Source organism: Chanodichthys erythropterus, chromosome 6, assembly GCF_024489055.1.
Source record: "Chanodichthys erythropterus isolate Z2021 chromosome 6, ASM2448905v1, whole genome shotgun sequence".
In the NCBI taxonomy this organism is placed as follows: domain Eukaryota; kingdom Metazoa; phylum Chordata; class Actinopteri; order Cypriniformes; family Xenocyprididae; genus Chanodichthys; species Chanodichthys erythropterus.
In genome coordinates, this window is record NC_090226.1 from 16,258,086 (window position 1) to 16,277,443 (window position 19,358).

General features: G+C 35.1%; 2 protein-coding genes across 2 annotated transcripts; both read left to right on the plus strand.

The window, feature by feature from the left end:
* Window positions 1–5,584: 5,584 nt before the first annotated feature.
* On the plus strand, window positions 5,585–12,278 carry LOC137021587 (opioid growth factor receptor-like protein 1). The gene is made up of 8 exons (XM_067388246.1): window positions 5,585–5,889; window positions 6,046–6,114; window positions 6,741–6,782; window positions 8,880–8,934; window positions 9,047–9,125; window positions 9,238–9,304; window positions 9,465–9,613; window positions 9,718–12,278. The coding sequence occupies exons 1-8, from the start codon at window positions 5,689–5,691 to the stop codon at window positions 11,009–11,011; spliced, it is 1,956 nt and encodes a 651-aa protein (XP_067244347.1). The 5' UTR covers window positions 5,585–5,688; the 3' UTR covers window positions 11,012–12,278.
* A 313-nt stretch (window positions 12,279–12,591) lies between these two features.
* On the plus strand, window positions 12,592–17,083 carry LOC137021588 (opioid growth factor receptor-like). Its single transcript, XM_067388247.1, has 8 exons — window positions 12,592–12,853; window positions 13,251–13,322; window positions 13,706–13,741; window positions 13,898–13,952; window positions 14,061–14,139; window positions 14,258–14,324; window positions 14,534–14,682; window positions 14,781–17,083. Exons 1-8 carry the CDS (start codon window positions 12,779–12,781, stop codon window positions 15,169–15,171), a joined length of 924 nt encoding a protein of 307 aa, XP_067244348.1. The 5' UTR covers window positions 12,592–12,778; the 3' UTR covers window positions 15,172–17,083.
* The last annotated feature ends 2,275 nt before the right edge of the window (window positions 17,084–19,358 follow it).

Below are 19,358 nucleotides of genomic sequence, written 5' to 3' on the forward strand. Positions count from 1 at the left end.
TGCCTGAAACATCAATTTGAAATCGATTGTGTCATAACAAAATTCTAAATTTAAGAATTGATTCCCTTTCAGTACATCAACTTTAATGACAGGAAGAGGAAATGAATGAATTCCAATAAGCTCCACAGTCACACTCATAGACTGTAAAAAAAGAGGTTACACTACACTGGAAATGTATTACCCCGGAATGCACAACATCACAAGTTTTGTGACACAATATAATAATTATAATAATTATAAATAATAATTACATTAATCATTCTGAATAGTTGTGCCTATTTAATTAGTAATAGAATACATTTACTCCAAAATACCTTTTTAGTTCATTTTTGCATCCATTTTAAAGTCTAAAGTATTAAAATGCTCTCTTTAACCTTTATTTAGCCGACAAAAGTACAAAGAAAATATTTCCAATGTTTTCACTGACCTAAATGTATTTTGTAAATACAAACAAAGTTTGATTTTGATGGCTGTGAAATATTGTGAAAAAACTTCAGTGAATCTCAGTATGCATACATCAAAGCAGGAGACCTCAGTTGAATGTGTGTGACCTTAGAGCCCTCAGATGGCACTGCATGAGAAACTGTCCTGCTGCTTTGTTAAATACAGCCATATGGGCTTTTGAGTACTATGGAAAACCAGTGTCACTGAACACAGTCTGCCACTGCATCATGAAATGCAACTTTAATCTCTGTTACACAAGGATAAATCTATACATCAATTCTATGCACATATGCCAGTGAGTTCTCTGGGCCTGAGCTCATCTCATAGGGTCCAAAAGACAATGTAAATGTGTGCTGTGGACAGATGAGTCAAAAAAAAGGACATTGAGTTCGTAGTCCCAAAGATGAAAGTAACCATCCAGAATTTTATCAGCGACAAGTGCAAAAGAAAACATATGTCATGGTATATGGGTGCATCAGTGTAAACTTGCATATGTGTGAAGATATACCATTTATGTGGAGGCATATATTGGGATTGTACAGAGACATATATTGCCCTCAGGATGACATCTTTCATAGAAAGTCCATGGTTATTAGGATTTAAAAAGTGTAATTGAAAGGAAAGGTGATGTGACACAGTGGTAAACGTGCCTCTGTCCTAACTTTTTTGGATTGTGTTGCAGCCATCAAAATCAAAATGTGTTTATAATTACAAAATACAATTAATTTGGCATTGAAAACATTGGAAATCTTTTCTTTGTACTTTTGTGAATTAAATAAAGTTTCAAGAGAATTAACAAATCACAGATTCTTGATTTTATTGCATTTCACAAAATATCCAAACTTTTCTGGAAATGGGGTTTGTATGTATATATATATATATATATATATATATATATATATATATATATATATATATATATATATATATATATATATATATATATATATATATATATATATACACTATATTGTCAAAAGTATTGGGACACCCATCCAAATGATTGAATTCAGGTGTTCCAAACACTTCCATGGCCACAGGTGTATAGAATCAAGCACCTAGGCATGCAGACTGCTTCTACAAACATTTGTGAAAGAATGGGTCACTCTCTGGAGCTCAGTGAATTCAAGCGTGGTACCGTGATAGGTTGCCACCTGTGCAATAAGTCCATTCGTGAAATTTCCTCATTACTAAATATTCCATTGTCAACTGTTAGTGGTATCATAACAAGGTGGAAGCAATTGGGAACAACAGCAACTCAGCCATAAAGTGGTAGGCCACGTAAAATCACAGAGCGGGGTCAGCACAGTGCGCAGAAGTCGCCAACTTTCTGCAGAGTCAATATCTACAGACCTCCAAACTTTGTCTGGCCTTCAGATTAGCTCAAGAACAGTGCGTAGAGAGTTTCATGGAATGGGTTTCCATGGTCGAGCAGCTGCATTCAAACCTTACATCACCAAGTGCAATGCAAAGCGTCAGATGCAGTGGTGCAAAGCATGCCGCCACTGGACTCTAGAATGACGAATCATGCTTCTCTGTCTGGCAATCCGATGGACGAGTCTGTGTTTGGCGGTTGCCAGGAGAACGCTACTTGCCTGATTGCATTGTGCCAAGTGTAAAGTTTGGTGGAGGGGGGATTATGGTGTGGGGTTGTTTTTCAAGGGCTTGGACCCTTAGTTCCAGTGAAAGGAACTCTTAATGCTTCAGCATACCAAGACATTTTGGACAATTTCATGCTACCAACTTTGTGGGAAGAGTTTGGGGATGGCCTTTTCCTGTTCCAACATGACTGTGCACCAGTGCACAAAGCAAGGTCCATAAAGACATAGATGAGCGAGTTTGGTGTGGAGGAACTTGACTGGCCTGCACAGAGTCCTGACCTCAACCCAATAGAACACCTTTGGGATGAATTAGAGTGGAGACTGTGAGCCAGGCCAACATCAGTGCCTGATCTCACAAATGCACGTGTAGAAGAATGGTCAAAAATTCCCATAAACACACTCCTTAACCTTGTGGAAAGCATTCCCAGAAGAGTTGAGGCTGTTATAGCTGCAAAGGGTGGGCCAACTCCATATTAAACACTACGGATGAAGAATGGGATGTCATTAAAGTTCATGTGCATGTAAAGGCAGGCGTCCCAAAACATTTGGCAATATAGAGTACAAAAATGAGTACACCCCACTGAAAGTCTCTTGAACAAAGCTAAATTAGACTACAAATGTCTAATTTAACAAGAATTCAACCACAGGTGTGTCTAGTTATTCATTACACAGGTGTCCAGCAGACAGTTGACTATAAGAGGGTGTTAAAACCCCTTCCCATTTCATGCTGTCAGCAATGGCACTACATGGAAGAGAAGTGTCACAAGACCTGAGAAAGAAAATAATTTCTTTACACCAGAAAGGTGAAGGCTACAAGAAGATCAGCAAAGCTTATAAGTCAGAATACTGTAGCAAAAGTAACACTGAACAAAAATTTGAAAAAGTGCAACCATCTCTCAGAGACATCCAGGTCATCCACGGAAGTTAACACCTCGACAGTAGCGTCTTCTGATGAGAAGGGTTGAAGATAATCAGCATGCAAGTTCACTGCAGTTATCTAAAGAAGTAGAAAGCCAAACTGGGGTGACCATTTCCCGTGACACAATACTGCGTACACTGCAGAGGTATGGCATGCATGGGTGCCGTCCACGAAAGAAGCCTTTCCTAAAGCCCAGGCACAAAAAAGCCCACCTAGAGTTTGCCAGGGCCCATGCTGACAAAGATGAAGACTACTGGGACTCTATACTCTGGAGTGATGAGACCAGGATAAATGTTTCTGCAACTGATGGCTTCAAAACAGTATGGCGTCACAAAGGTGAGGAATACAAAGAAAAATGCATGGTGCCTACAGTGAAACATGGTGGTGGAAGTGTCCTTATGTGGGGCTGCATGAGTGCTGCTGGTGTCGGGGAGTTGCATTTCATTGATGGCATCATGAATTCACAGATGTACTGCTCTATACTGAAAGAGAAGATGCTACCATCACTCCATGCCCTTGGTCGTTGTGCACTTTTCCAACATGATCCTAAACACACATCCACTGTTGGATTTCTGAAAAAGAACAGGGTGAAAGTAATTCATTGATTCATTGAATCACCTTGATTAATTGACTCCACAACTGTTGTGTATATAATAACATACTTATATAGACCTAATTGATATTGAAAAATTAACTGTTATTAAAAACTAGACTAACAACAGTTGATTATATGAATTTCTCTGAATTTCATTCCATTTTAATTCTTACAGTTTTCTTCTCAACTCTTACTTAAGACCCACTCAGTGAAACCATTCACTCATGTACCGAATCTGCAGACCAAGTCTGCAAAACTACAAGCACATTACATGCTTTAAACTAAGTTTGCTATTGTAAAACAAACTTTTTGCAAAACTCTAAACATAGTTCTCTACATTACACACATCATTTAAGCTATCAGCTCTTTTGTTTCATTTGGGAAACACTGCCATTTAAATGCCACAGTCATTTACTGATGTCCTACACCCAGTGATCATGTGAAAACATTTACACTTAATTTGTTAACTTAGAAATCAAAAATCAGTGTTTTCAGAAAGAAAGATTTTTTTTGACCCCCTTGCATTTCTGTTTATAATGTAAATATTTATGTATATACATACATTTGCAAGATATGTGTGACATTTTGCATGCTGTGTTTAGTGGTTTTGTGTGTAGAGTTTTGAGTGAAATGAAACCATAGTTTCAGCAACTGTAAGCATTTATTTATTTTATTTTTTTTTTACTGTAATAAGCACTCTTAGTTTAATTCTGGACATTCTACTCAGCTGTTGTTATCATTAGATTAATTTGTTACCACTTTAGATTATTAATATATAGATATTTACTAAAGGCCATTTTATATTTTTGTGCAGATCGTCTATGCCAACATGTAGGCCAACAGATGCACTGCAGGCGGCCAACAATTTCATTTTTTTCTGTAAACAATCTTTAAAATGCATTTTACATAGCGCATACCTATTGTACCTCTTATCTATACTTATTATCTTTGTAACTGCTTAGGCACATTCCCAAAGCTACAAATTACAAACCCAACTGGTTAGAATGAAAACCTAACGTTGTTCCCAAATGCATCCACTAGGGGCCACTACAGACATGCTATTGATAAGTGCTTATAAAAGTGAGTTGCATGCTATATATAAAATACTTAAGTATTATAGCATAAGTTTGGCCATTGTTTAGAATTGTATAAATTATATGCATTATTAGAACAGTATTTTCAGCATTTCACAGTTTTCCTTACTGCCAAATCTTGAGCAAAAATAGTATTAAATTGACACATGCTTTTTTATATCAAAAATCAGTGTTTACCAGTTAGAACAGCTTTTGACCATGTCACAGATCAACCTTGAAATGTCCCTTTTCCTTCACTTAATAGATTTGCGCAGAAACTACTGTATTAAGTCAAAAGTTGTCAGGAAATACTTTGATTGAAATTTGGATTCCAGCGAGTGTTGAATATGTTTACATTGCTCAATTTCATTTCTGTACAACATCAGTAGACTACTACAAGATTAAGAAATGTACCATATCACCTAGGATGTACAGTATATTCCCTTTCAGGTTATCAACAGATCAACAAAGACCTTAAAACAAAAAATGAGCGGTAAAAGTCCAAGCACTCTAATATGCTAAAAGCTTTCACAGACTATATATTCAGAAAGGTAAAAAAGCATCAGGAGCCATGACCCCAATGGAGACATCAGTCCTGTATGGCCATACACACACTGCTAGGCACTACACAGCAGGATGTGCACAAGAGCATTCAAGCATCTTCATGCCAGACCCTAGTCATGAATGAACAGGGTGAACAGTGCCTAGAACACACAGAATGTTTTACCAGTGTTGGTGCCAAGAGCCAAACACACACCTCACACATGTTTATAATTAATAAACTTTAATTTTGTACCATATTGTGCCATATTAAAAGGTAATGTGATTCTCTGATGAGAAACATTATTTTATACTCAACAAACATTAACTTATTTTACGTTTTTGGCAGAACATTTAAGCAAGATCTGGCAACCCTCGAGTTAACTTGTTCTTCCTTGTTGAACTGTAGCTACCATAAATGCTTTCGATTCACCATGAGCTTCAGCTTTCGTTTTCGCCTGACAGTGGGAGGGTTGAGTACGGGTAGTTCGTCTGGTTATTCGGAATTTTCGTTTGATGTACTTAATAAAGCTTCTGAAGTCTTTGCTCTGTCGTGTGTTAAGATTTGTACGTACGTTGACTACTTCGTTTTGGCGCCTTCTTCGTAGTAACCTGCGTTGGCGATATATTCGCCAAATTAACATGGAGTCAGATGATGAGTGTGAGTTAGACTCCACATGGGAGGATGAATACAAAAATAAAGAACCCAGAAAGAAGGTAAGTTTAAAGCTTTATTTTTCCCCTATTGTAACTAACTATGCAACGTTTATTCATTGAATTTTATACCATTTACTATTCTTTCCACTTTCAGTTTCTATATGAAAAGATTTTACAAACAACTGTCTCATTTTGGATTTCTATGTGTGTTTAAAGAACAAAAGAATGAGTCACAGGAACATGTATGCTGCAAAGGACATGCGAGACTTTCGGCATAGAGTCCGGGTAAGTTCCATTACCTTCATATAAGGAAGAGTGGGGTAAGATGTGCCACTTTTTAATGCATTTTCCTTCTTGACAAGGAGAAATGAACAAGAGGTAAAACATGTGTCTTATTACTAAGTTAGATTAAAGAATCTAAATAATACAGCAAAAAAAAAAAAAAAAAGTGACTATTCAAAAAAGAGCTTCTAGTACACATATAGTGTCATGACAAAAAGCACATTTATTAAAGGGATAGTTCACCCAAAAATTATCTGTCATCGTTTACTCACCCTCAAGTTGTCCCAAACCTGTATGAATTTATTTGAATAATATGGGTAGCTAAACAGTCAATGGGGCCTATTGGGGGTTGGGTTTGGACCAAATTCTGAGCTCTGAGCCCTCTCCTCGGACAGCACACCAAACATGCATATTTTATACTATATCTGATTAGGTAAGTGTAACTCATGAACTTACCCACTGACATGTCTTACCCCACTCTCCTTTAATTAGCTTGTCTGTTCACATTCCTTCACTGAAACATGTAGGAAAAACAAGTGAGTATCTAGATCATACAAAAGGAAAACCTGCTGTAGACTGTTGTTTCTCAGAATTCATTCTTACATGATTGTGTTTGTTTCTGACACTAGGACTTAGATAATGATGATGACGATGACAACGAAGCAGGTGAAGTAAGTAATGCATCCTGTTTCTAATATTACACAATTTGCTACTTCTAGCTTGTCAGTGTACACTGTGTTTAGAGCACATGTCAAACACAAGGCCCATAGGCCAAAACCTAAGTTCATGTGGCCCACGAGATAATTTAATTATACTGTTATTGTGTATTATTTCTACATCATTATATGTGAGTTAATTTCTAAAAAAAAATTATGAATGAAACATCTCAGATAGTGCTGTCCAGCCAATCAGGTAGTGTTTTTATTGTGAATATTAACCTTTCAAGTGTATCGCACATATGTTCAAAACATTCAGTGCATGACGTGATGAATTGAAAAATTTGCTTTTGCTCTTTGACTGGCAGCACTGAGCGACGACTTTAGCTATCATATATCACAACTGTTCAGTGTATTCAACAACATAATATTTATTTTAGGTTTCCGGCATTTACATACATCTACGTACTAATAAAAACATTAAAGGGGTCATGATGAACTGCATTTTTTTATGTTTTCTGAGGTGCACTTTAGAATAAGAGAAATTATTTTAGAAATAAAAGGCCATTTTCTACCCTGATTTTAGCCCTCTGATTTGAATGCTCTGTTAGAAGGGGCTTGTCTGCTGTGACACTTCAGTGTAAACATCCACTGCTATGATTGGCTAACATCTTTGCATATGAATTAGTATTACATATGGAACTCTTTAGAAAACTTTTACTACGTTTTTGATATTACAGCTGTCAAGATGGACTAATCGTGAAAGTGTTGATTAGCATTATATTTAGATATACTCCTGTCACATGAAAGGTTGCAGTGATGAGCATTGTAGCCTATGACAGACATGTCTGTTTAGTGTATGAATGCAGAGATCTCGTCATTGCAATTCGACTTCTGCACTCTCATGAACGCTTTCATCATAACTAACAAAGCAAACATGACATAAATACAGATAGCGTCGTTGATTATAACAGGAGTTTTGGTGAGAGTCCAGAACTCAGTCACTATTAATCTCATGCTGTGTGATTGACAGTTCCAGCAATTATAAAGGGACGGTTCTTTGTTTGCTTTCTGTATATAATTTAAACAGTTTAAATTACAAATTATTTTCATGCTACCACTGGCTTGATTTCCTGACACATAAACAGCAATAAACGATTTTGCGACAAAGAACATTTGACTGCACGTGAATTGTTACATATCAGAAATAAGCGATCACAGATTAGGCATTAGAATTTACATGGTTACATGTTTTGGCATTGCTTTCGGGTCCATATCTTCTAGTAAAAGACATCGTACTGTTACCCCAGGTGAAAAATAAGTACACTTCTGTAATGTACTTAAAGTGCTATATTTTCACGGACTAATTTTGTACTTCATATTCTTCTTTAGTACTTCTTAAGATACTCTTAAGAACATCTAAGTGTACTCAACTGTGCTATTTTGAGACAAATATGAACTAAAATGTGCAAAATGGTACAAAATTAGTGTAAATATACACTTTATTATGAACATTATAAACATAAGTTATGTGTTGTAAATCCAACATGCTCTGACAGCGTTGTATTACACAAATATGTTGTATTCACTACATTGTATTACACAAACATGTCTATAAGTTCTGCTTATAAGTTACTAATCAACTAACATGATCATTATAAAAGTATTTAAATAACAAAATCTAGTTAAATAAAAAAAAAAAAAAAAATACATAAGTCATAAAATGCAAAGTGTCAAGTGACAAGCTTGATGTGTCACTATGGAAATAGGAATGTGAAACTTTATGTCTATCTTCTTTCAAAGCAATAAATACAAAAGTATTATAAAATAATATAATAAGCAGTTCTAATTTCTAAAAAAAAAATCATTAGTAATTTAGCAAAGCCCTGCACTAAATGAAATTGAACTAATGAAATGATTTGCAGCACAAACTTAATGTTTGTTACATAATATGGTTAAAGAAAATAGATAAATAAGGACTTGAAAGCTTTGGTGCATATAATGAGTGATGAAATCTGTCTAATTTTTAGTCGGATCAGATGCTTGCTTGAGAATGGGTTTATGTAGTGATTTTTTATTATTGTTATTGCTGTTGTTATTGTTGTTGTCTAGGACAGCTTCTATAACCTGGAGTTTTACCGTGGTAAAATAAATTCTTCACCTGATGGTATGGCATTTTGCTTTTTCTATATTTAAATGGCACAATTGTATTTATTTGTCTAATACAAGTGTCATTCAAGCAAGGCAAATGCTTTAACATATTACCTTTGTTCATGCAGATGTTCACATTGATGAATTTCACCAGGAGTGGAAGGGTCGATATGACTGGCTGGAAGACTGTCACTCCTACATTCAATGGTTAGATCCTGTTACACTCCATCCATGAGTTCTAGTTAAATGGTTTAACTAATATACTGCTTTAGAACATTTGAATGGTCATTATTTAACTAGCCATTTCAAAATGTTGCAGGTTGTTTCCAATACAAGAGCCAGGGATGAATTGGAGAGCACATGTGCTCACAAAAAAGGAAATAAAGGTCAGTTTAAAACATGGTTTTTCAACTCTATTTGCCAACCAGCTTTAAAAAATAAGTATTTGGCTGACAGGATTTGTCATATTTTGGAGGCTTATTGAGGCATTGATAAAAAAACAAAAACAGAAACATGTTTCTATTCACCTGATCAATTTATTTCCAGCTGTTCCGTGAAGATGAGAAAGTAAAGAGGAAATTGGTGGAATCCTATAAGCTCATGTTGGATTTTTATGGTATACGTTTGGTCGATGATTCAACAGGAGAGGTGGAACGTGCTGATAACTGGGAGGAACGCTTTAGCAACTTGAACAGGTTTTTACTGTCATGTTTTTCCTTTTTGTGGACTTTTAATGATGTTGTTTCAATACTTCAATAGACATTTCTAGTGTTCAGAGTCTCTTTCTTTGATTTTGCAGATATTCACACAACAACCTGCGCATCACACGCATCCTGAAGTGTTTGGGGACTCTAGGATTGAAGCACTACCAGGCCCCACTGGTCAGGTTCTTCCTCCATGAAACTCTTGAGGAGAAACAACTTAAGCGTGTGAAACAAAGTGTACTAGATTACTTTATGTTTACTGTATTGGACAAATCAGAGAGACGAAAGCTGGTTAGATTTGCCTTTAAGCATTTCAAGCCCCGAGAACAGTTTGTCTGGGGCCCCAAGAAGAGACTGTCAAGTGAGGTAGATTTAAAAAATGAAGAGAATAAAGACAATAATTCTGCAGAACATAAGCAGCAAAGGGAAACTGATAACAGTGAAAAAGATCAACAAGCAATAACTGCGCAGCTAGTTGAAATAGGTTCAGACAAAAATAATAAAGTTGAACAGGTTTCAGATGATAACAGTCAATGCAGTTCAGGAGACAAAAGTGTAAAGGAAAATCAAGAGGTGAGCATTAGTGATGCCAAGAAGTCAGGGGAGGTACAAAATGGAAGTGAAAACTTTGACCCTCTTACACAGAATAGAACTGGAGAAGATGGGCAGCAAAAGGAAACCCATGAGAGTACACAAGAATTGAATACGCTAAATGATATAAACAGTGAAAAAGAGGCAATAGATATTCAGTCAGTCGAAACAGGTTCAGACAAAAATGAACAGGATCCAACTGAGAACATACAATGCAGTTCAAACACTAAAAAAGTAGAAAAGCAAGATCAAGAGAAGAGTAATGATAGTAATGAAGAACACTTCAAGTCCCAAGAAAACTCAGACCCCATGAAGATTCTCTCAGGTTCTCAAGTGGTACATGGAGAAAATGAAAACCTCAGCCAGATTACAGAAAATAAATGCAGTAAAAAAGCAGAAGATGAGCAGGAAATGGTAAAGCTCCATGAAAGCACTGATGAAAAGAGCAAAATAGATGCCAATCATCCTCCTGAAGTGATAGAAAATGAGACATCTAAAGATCACCAGAATATAGATAAACCAAATAGTCCAAACAAACTGACGGGAACCAATTCTGAAGGTGATCAGGGTGCAAATGAGGATGGTCAGTGCAGCTCAAAAAACAAAAGTTTAAAGCAAAATCAAGATATGAGTGATGGTGATGATCATGTTGGCATGACAACAGAAAACAAGTCACGTGATGATGGTGTTGTTGACATGACACCAGAAGACATGTCACTTGATGATGATTGTGTTGACAGGACACTAGAAAACATGTCTCGTGATGATGATGATGATGATGATGTTTCTGTCAGGTGAGGTACATAGCAAAAATGAAAACTTTAGCCAGCTTAGAAATATAGCACACATAAAGCGAACCAAATAGAGAAAACAGTGGAAAAGACCTGCAAGTCAAAACAGGTTTAAGCACATATAATGTAGATGAACAGTATCCAAATCAGGACAGTCAATGCAGTTAAGACAAAATAGAAAAGAGACGAGTACTGGTAGTGATGAAGAGACAAATTCTCATAAAAATCTGAAGGAGGGTCTAAATCAGATTTGCTAAATAGAAGGAAATGTATAATTAAACATGGATGTTATAGGAAAACTTAAAATATAGTTTAGAAAGGTTGAACTTAAAATGAATTTGTATGTTTGATCCTCTGAATTATATGAATATATGATCGATCTGATTGTCATTTTGAATTTTGGCTTAAGTTAAAGAATCAGATTTCTAAATATGAATATGTTTTTATTTTGTAAAAGAGAAAATAACATTTTTCTGCCTTGTAAATGCAATGTAATATTACATAAACATGATTTTTTGTAATGGATTGTACAGTAAAAAGCAACTGACAAAAAGGCATTGTGTCTGAAACCTTGACAAGAAATGAAGCAATGAAACTTGTGATGATAGTGCAAGATTGCCCTATGAAAAATAACATCAATTTCTCTGCTTTTAGCCTATCTCTGATTACTTTTTTACTGAGATTACTGGAAATATATTGGAATTTTCTTTATGTGAGTTTTTGAAAGTTGAATATTTATTTTCATGATTTAGATAATTGATGACTTATAATTAGAAACTGTTATAAAATTAAATTTGAATGATTTGTATAAATACATAGTGTTGATTCTATTCAAGTCTGTAAAGAATTATGCTGTTTTGGTTTGCTATTTAGGTTTGGTTTTTACTGCTGAAGCAAACAAATGATGTCTTCCCACTAATAAAATGCTAAAAATAAGAATGGAACATTTTGTAAACCACACTGAACATTCATATATCAATAAAAAATAAATAAAAAGCTGTTTCAACAATATTGTTACTAAAAATGACACAAAAATTAGAGTGTTTCTTCTCTCTGTCACATGATCAGAGGGGAATACTGACTTAAAACATACTGCACTGGTAACTAAACGACAAACTCTTCATAAGCATAGAAACTCCCTAAAATGTGTTGCTTGTCACTTTATTAGAATAATTCTTTCTAGTGGAATTAAAATGTAGTTAGCTGTAGCTTTAATTCACTGAATATGCAACGTATTAGCACAAAGAAATCTGAGTTTGGTAAATGTTTTTAATTGGGAATCAGTAGTTGTAAGTGAACATTTCTTGTCATTTTGTTTTGCATTTTATGGCAGCATTAATTTAAATAAAGGCAAATAGAAAGAGAGAATAGCCTGAGTATTCTCTGTTTTATATGAAACCATTTTTTGTTGAACATTCTTATTAAAATTGTTAATAAAGTTTTAATCATTTAAAGAGCCCGTTTAGTCTCATCCTGCTGTTGTATCTCGTGCCACCATTGCAAATACCTGTAAAAGACTGCCGAAGATCCTATTGCCTTCGTTTTTTTATGAACATTAATGGAATACTTGGCAACCCTCGAGTCAACAAGTTGTTGACCCGATAGGCTACGAGAAATACTTTCGGTTCACCATGACTTTCGACTTTAAGTTACTTTTGACAGTGGGAAGGTTGAGCTCTTTATACAGTCTTGGTTTTTATATCTGCTAAAATATTTTTATATATTCAGACTTCGCGTTTCCGTAGTAGTAACCCGAGTTAGCGATATACTTGACATGGAGTTAGATGATGAATGCGAGTTTGACTCCACATGGGAGGATGAATACGAATATAAAACACCAAACAAGAAGGTATGTTTGGATGTCAGTTTTGTTCTGTATGTTGTTTGGGCCTGAAACACAATCAACCTTTCTTTTTCTTTTTTAATTCATTCCCTGGATGTCTATGTAGGTTATGCTGTGTTGTTTTTATTAATCCTAAAAAAGCGCATAATCACGTGCACATACTGTAGCAACCTTCTATTTGTTTTAAGTCGTTGTTTATCGATCGATTTTATGATTTTTGATTTTATACGAAGTACTGGCCTAATAATAACGCACCTGACTGGATAAAATAAAAATAAATATATATAGTATATAGTATATATATGCTAATTGCCATTCTTCCCACTTTCTATTTCTATGAATATTATTTATTTTTGTATTTATTTTTTTACAAACTACTGTCTCATTTGGGATTTGTTCAAAGTTCTGCGGAAGGAGTCGCCGCAGGAACATGTGTGCTGCAAAGGACATGCAAGACTTTCGGCATAGAGTCCGGGTAAGTTCCATTACCTTCATAAGGAAGAGTGGGAAGTCGATAAGCTGTCACTTATCATCTAAGCAAGTAAAAAGGAAATATATTTTGGATAATCTCATAACTCTCAAATTACAAAAAAAAACAAAACAAAAAAAAAAAACAAACAAAAAAAAAAACATATAAAGCATACAGTCATAGGAGAGTTTTCAATAAAGAAAAGCTTCTTAACATTTGATGTCATGGCACAACTTTCCCTACTCCTCTATGTAAAATTAACATGCCAACTCACATTCCTAGACACTGTAGAAGGAAAAACGTAGGTGAGAATCTAAATCATACAAAAATGTCTAAATATTGCAAGAACACAGTCCTTAATGATAACTTTGTGTTTGTTTTAATTCCAGAACCTTGATAATGATTATGATGATGAACCAAGTCAAGTAAGTAATCCCAGTGTTTCTACTATTCAGAATTAGCAATGTCTGACATGTCAATGTACAGTATTCACTCATCAAACTGGTTTGATTTGGAGCGGATGCTTAAAGATGGGTTTTTGTTTTGTTTTTTTAATTGTTGTTGTTGTTGTTGTTGTCAAGAGCCGCTTCTATAACCTGGAGTTTTACCGAGGTCTAATAAAATCTTCACCTGATGGTATGTCATTGTGCTCGTTATATATTTAAATTGCACAATATATGATGTCTAATACAAGTGCCATTCAGGGAAGGCAAATGCTTTAACATATTACCTTTGATCACACAGACTTTCACATTGATAAATTTCACAAGCAGTGGAAGGGTCGATATGACAAACTGGAAAACTGTCACTCCTACATTCAGTGGTAAGATCCTGTATCACTTCATCCATGAGTTCTTAAATATTTTAACTATTATGAATCCTGAAAATGTTATAGAACATTTAAATGACCATCATTCAACTGATCATTTCAAAACTTGCAGGTTGTTTCCAATACAGGAGCGAGGGATGAATTGGAGAGCACATGTGCTCACAAAAAAGGAAATAAAGGTGAGTTTAAAACAATTAAATGGTTTTTTTAACTCTATTTATCAAGAAGCTGAAAAACGTATGTATTTGGCTGGTGGGATAATAATAATTGGGGTACACACTATATTACTATCTTGGGGTTACTTGGGGTACTACCTATATCTATATATATATGTATATATATATATATATACATAAATATTCATTTAATCTGAGCAATCAATTTCCAGCTTTTTCGTAAAGATGAAGAAGCAAAGAGGAAATTGGTGGAATCCTATAAGCTCATGCTGGATTTTTATGGTATTCGTTTGGTCGATGAAACAACAGGAGAGGTGAAACGTGCCGATAACTGGAAGGAACGCTTTAAGGACTTGAACAGGTTTATACTGTCCTGTTTATGCTGTTTGTTAAATTTCATGTTGTTTCAATACATTTAGCCATTTCCAGTGGTCAGAGTCTCTTTCTTTGGTTTTGCAGATATTCACACAATAACCTGCGCATCACACGCATCCTGAAGTGTTTGGGGACTCTAGGATTGAAGCACTACCAGGCCCCACTGGTCAGGTTCTTCCTCGATGAAACTCTTGTTAATGGACAACTTCAGCATGTGAAACAAAGTGTATTAGATTACTTTATGTTTGCTGTGTTGGACAAGTCAGAGAGACGAGAGCTGGTTAGATTTGCCTTTAAGCATTTTAAGCCCCGAGAACAGTTTGTCTGGGGCAGTGGCGGATTTAGGCATGGGCGACATAAGCAAACGGCAAGGGTGGAATCTTGCCAGGGGCGCGCAGGGCTCCCGCCCAAAAAAAAACAAAAAACGGAACACACATTCAGCATTAAATCTCTCATATGCACGTCACGACGGTGATATCATGTCACCTTGTGGGCCAGTTAACCAGGGGTGCGTTTCCCAAAGCCAACCATCATCACAAGTTCCGTCGTTACCAATAGAATTCAATAGAACTTGCGACCATAGTTGGTTAACGGTGCTTTTGGGAAACGCACATCAGGTTGGGTGGGCAAACTACCAACAGAATTTAAGCACAGATAGTGTTAGTCTGTTTTTTATTGTGCATTGTTTAAAAAGAATCTGAGGCAGGCTTTGTTGAGAAGTTTGATGAAGGGCTGTAGAATGCCCAAACCAATCAAAAAATAACACCAGAAAAAACTGTAGTATTCTTCTTTCATTAGCTGGAAGTAACAGTGTGGCACGTTACACATGAGGCGGCTTCAGTCTAGCGGAAAAGCATAGGTTGATAATCACATGAGCAAAAACAGGCAGAAATATTTGCATGCTATCATGGTGTGACAGGGAGTTAAATGTATCTTCAGAAGTAAGTATCTTCATATTTACTTGTATGAATATGCATAGCTCTGACTTATTTTATGATGTCATTTGGCCACCACTAAAATGATTTATACCATTACAATTAACTGAGCAGTTAAAATATGCTAGAAAACCTTGCCTATTTAAAAACCCCTCTGGCCCTCTTTGGTCATTTTTGACCGAAAAATGACCGGACATGTTAAAGTGTCGTAAAACAAATAGTCACACTTACCTTCTTTGCGGTCAAAAATGACCGACATAGGAAATTAATGAGAAATACAAAAAAATACAAAAACTCAGAGAATCTTTTTTACAAATCAGCCACTGTGCAGAAAAAAGTGCACAGCAATGAAGAGGTGACACTCCTAAATGCCAAAAGTGCAAAACAGACACACCCAACCCCCCACACCTCACTTACACACAATCACACACACAAACACACCATTATACACACATACAAATGAACTGGTGTGGCTGTAATAATATGGTCAAATTGAGCCAAAACTCAAATAAGAGGTTGAATTCAGATCAGACCCAGATTTATGTAAAAAAACATACCTGTTCATTTTTTATATACTTTTTATTGAATTTTGGTGTTGTGTGTAACAAAATGCCCTCCTCTGTGTTCAAGTTTGACTGAAGTAAATTTAATGCAAAAGCCGACACTTCAAATCAACATTTCAAACTAAAAAAATATAAACCTTGACAAAAAGTAGTCTTTGAGAAGTATAAATCCAAATCCAAAACTTAATAAAAATAAGTATTTGTGTCTAAAAACCACTTGAGAATTTATAAGCCACTTTATATAGAACTGAATCTAGTGGTTAAAACATGGCATTACAAAAGATTTTCTTTTTTTATTTCCACCAGATGGCACTAATCTACCTTAAAAAAAAATGGATTTTAAATGACTTGTCTCTATTTTAACATCGAATACTGCTTTAATTGAAAAATAATTAAAAAATATATTAGAAATAGAGAAAAATAGCTAATAAAAAATGTATAAATGTTGCATAGTATCATAAAATACCCTCATAATTTTATATAATAATCCAAAAATATTATTGAAAAAATATATTACATTGTTTTTTCTGAAAAACAAAAAAAGTTACATTTCAAGGCTTCGGTCTCTTTTCACCATAAAGAAGGCAAGTGTGACTCCTAAACGAAGAGGGCCAGAGGGTTAAGAAAGTGCATGAATTGCATGGACAGAGAAAATAATGTAAGTGTATAAAATGCATATGTATAGTTCAGTTGAAATCTTTCCCACTTTGAAATGCTGTTGATGCTGTTAAACTTGAGGCAAACTGTCTGCTTAAAGGGATAGTTCACCCTAAAATGAAAATGTAAATTTACTCACCCTGGTGTTGTTCCAATGCCGCATGTCCTTCTTTTTTTTATGGACCACGAAAGATTAATAAAAAAAAAAAAAAAAAATGTCCCACTTGCACTCTATATAATGGCAGTGAGTATAGTGACCATCAAGCTTTTTAAAAAAGAAGCAAAAGTATCACAAAACAATCCCATGCGCCATTTGCCATATATTTCAAGTGTTCTGGGGGTATACAATAGGGTTATACCATATCTAAATGAAAATCCTGACCTTGGTCTTCTGTCCACGGCTACTCGATACACTTTATTAGTCTCTTGAGTTTCTGTGTTTGTTCCACACAGCTGAAATACAGAAAATATATTGAAACTCCATTTGCATGCCTTGTTGTAAATGTATTTTTTTATTTTACTTTTGCTTAATATGACGTGTCAATTTAGTCTCTTCTGACAAGACAGTTTTTACTAAAGCCTGACTGCTTGACAAGAAATGAAGTAAAGAAACTTTTGATGATGTTTAAAAAACAGTAGGCCTTCATGTTAGATTTGTGAGTTATCTGATTTAATATATTCTGATTAATTATTTTACTGAGAACACTGGAAATATATTGGAAATTTGCTGAAGTGTGAAGTTTTGAAACTTAAGCATTTAGTTACATGATTTAGCTGACTAAAAACTTTTTTAAAAAATTACATTATTTGTATGCTTTGTATAAATGCACTACTGTGCTAGGTGATTCTGTTAATGTATATGTAAACATTATACTGTTTTGGTTTATTAATAGGGTTTCTATTTCTGAAGCAAATGAATGTCTTCTCATGATAAAATGCAACTTTTACTGATGCAAATAAAATGCTAAATTAGAGTGTTATAAACAACACAGAATGTAAATGTCAAATGAATACAAAAAAATAACATTTGTTTAAAACTAGAAATTACACTACTCTAAATGAGAAGGTTTCCTTTTTGTCAAATTATGAGAGTGGAATATGCACACTACACATTATAGAAGGTAAACTGTCTTCATAAGTTTTGTAAACTGTATACTTGTGTTTCTGTGGGAATAAATACCTGGAAGTCACCATTTCCTGTAATTGTCAGAGAACATTTCCTCTCATTATGTTTTCCTTTTTTATCTCTGTGTTAAAATCAAGAACAGACCATTAATCCTGAGTATTTTTCTGAGAAATTTTTGTTTTTAGAATATTCGTATTAATATTCTTATTAAAGTTTGGATCTTGCAATTAGCAAAAATATGTGGCAGTTTAATCTAGGCCTGCTGCTTTAATTTTGTGCGAGCACCATTAGCTAAATATCTGTAAAGACCTGCGTTTAGATCTTAGCTGCTTTTTACTGAGTCTGAACAAGCAACCCTTGAGTCAACCAGAGTCGAGTTGTGTCGTTCTTTGCTGAACTGTAGACCTACTAGAAATACTTTTGCTTCACCATGACCTTTCATTTTCTATTGACAGTGGGAAGGTTGGACACTTTATAGAGTCTGAATTCTTGTGTCTACTATTTTGTATACTCAGACTTGATGTCTTAGCTATAACCTGAGTTTGCAACAGGCCACTCCCAACAGCCTATATTTGACATGGAGTTAGATGATGAGTGCGAGTTTGACTCCACATGGGAGGATGAATATGAAAATAAAGCCCCCAGAAAGAAGGTCTGGTGTGTGAGCCACACTTGATTTTGACATTGATTCAGGATGTATAACATTATGGACGTTGTGTTGTTTTTCATTAAAATAGCACGCAATCAGTAGCAGCCTTCCATTTGTTACTAAAGTAGTCAGTGTTTATCTATCAGTTGTATTATTTTTGATATCATAGGCCTATATGAACTCTAGTGGTCTAATAACACACTGACCAGATTATAAATGATGCCTCCAGATCTACGCCATCTTTGTGTTCCTATAGGCTACTTTTCTTTCTTTCACCAGTGAAAGATTTTTCCATTTTTTCAGGAATTTAAATCTCTGCAGTTTCGCAAACCAGAAGCTGTACAATATTGTGGCATCATTGATTCTTACTGTGAGTGACAACATGCTGACCTTTCCAAGATGGCGGGTACGTCGACGTGTCTGGAGCAGTCGAATTTGCCATCTACGTATATATATATATATATATATATATATATATATATATATATATATATATATATATATATATATATACACTCTAAAGAAAAATGGTGCTATATAGCACCAAAAATGGTTCTTTGGCTCGTAATCATAGCGGAACCTTTTTTGGTGCTATATAGCACCTATCTTTAAAGGTGCTATATGGCACCTTGTCGTATGGTGCTATATAGAACCATAAGAGGTGCCATATAGTACCAGCAGTGGTTCTTTGGCTCGTTATGATAGGGGAACCTTTTCTGGTGCTATATAGCA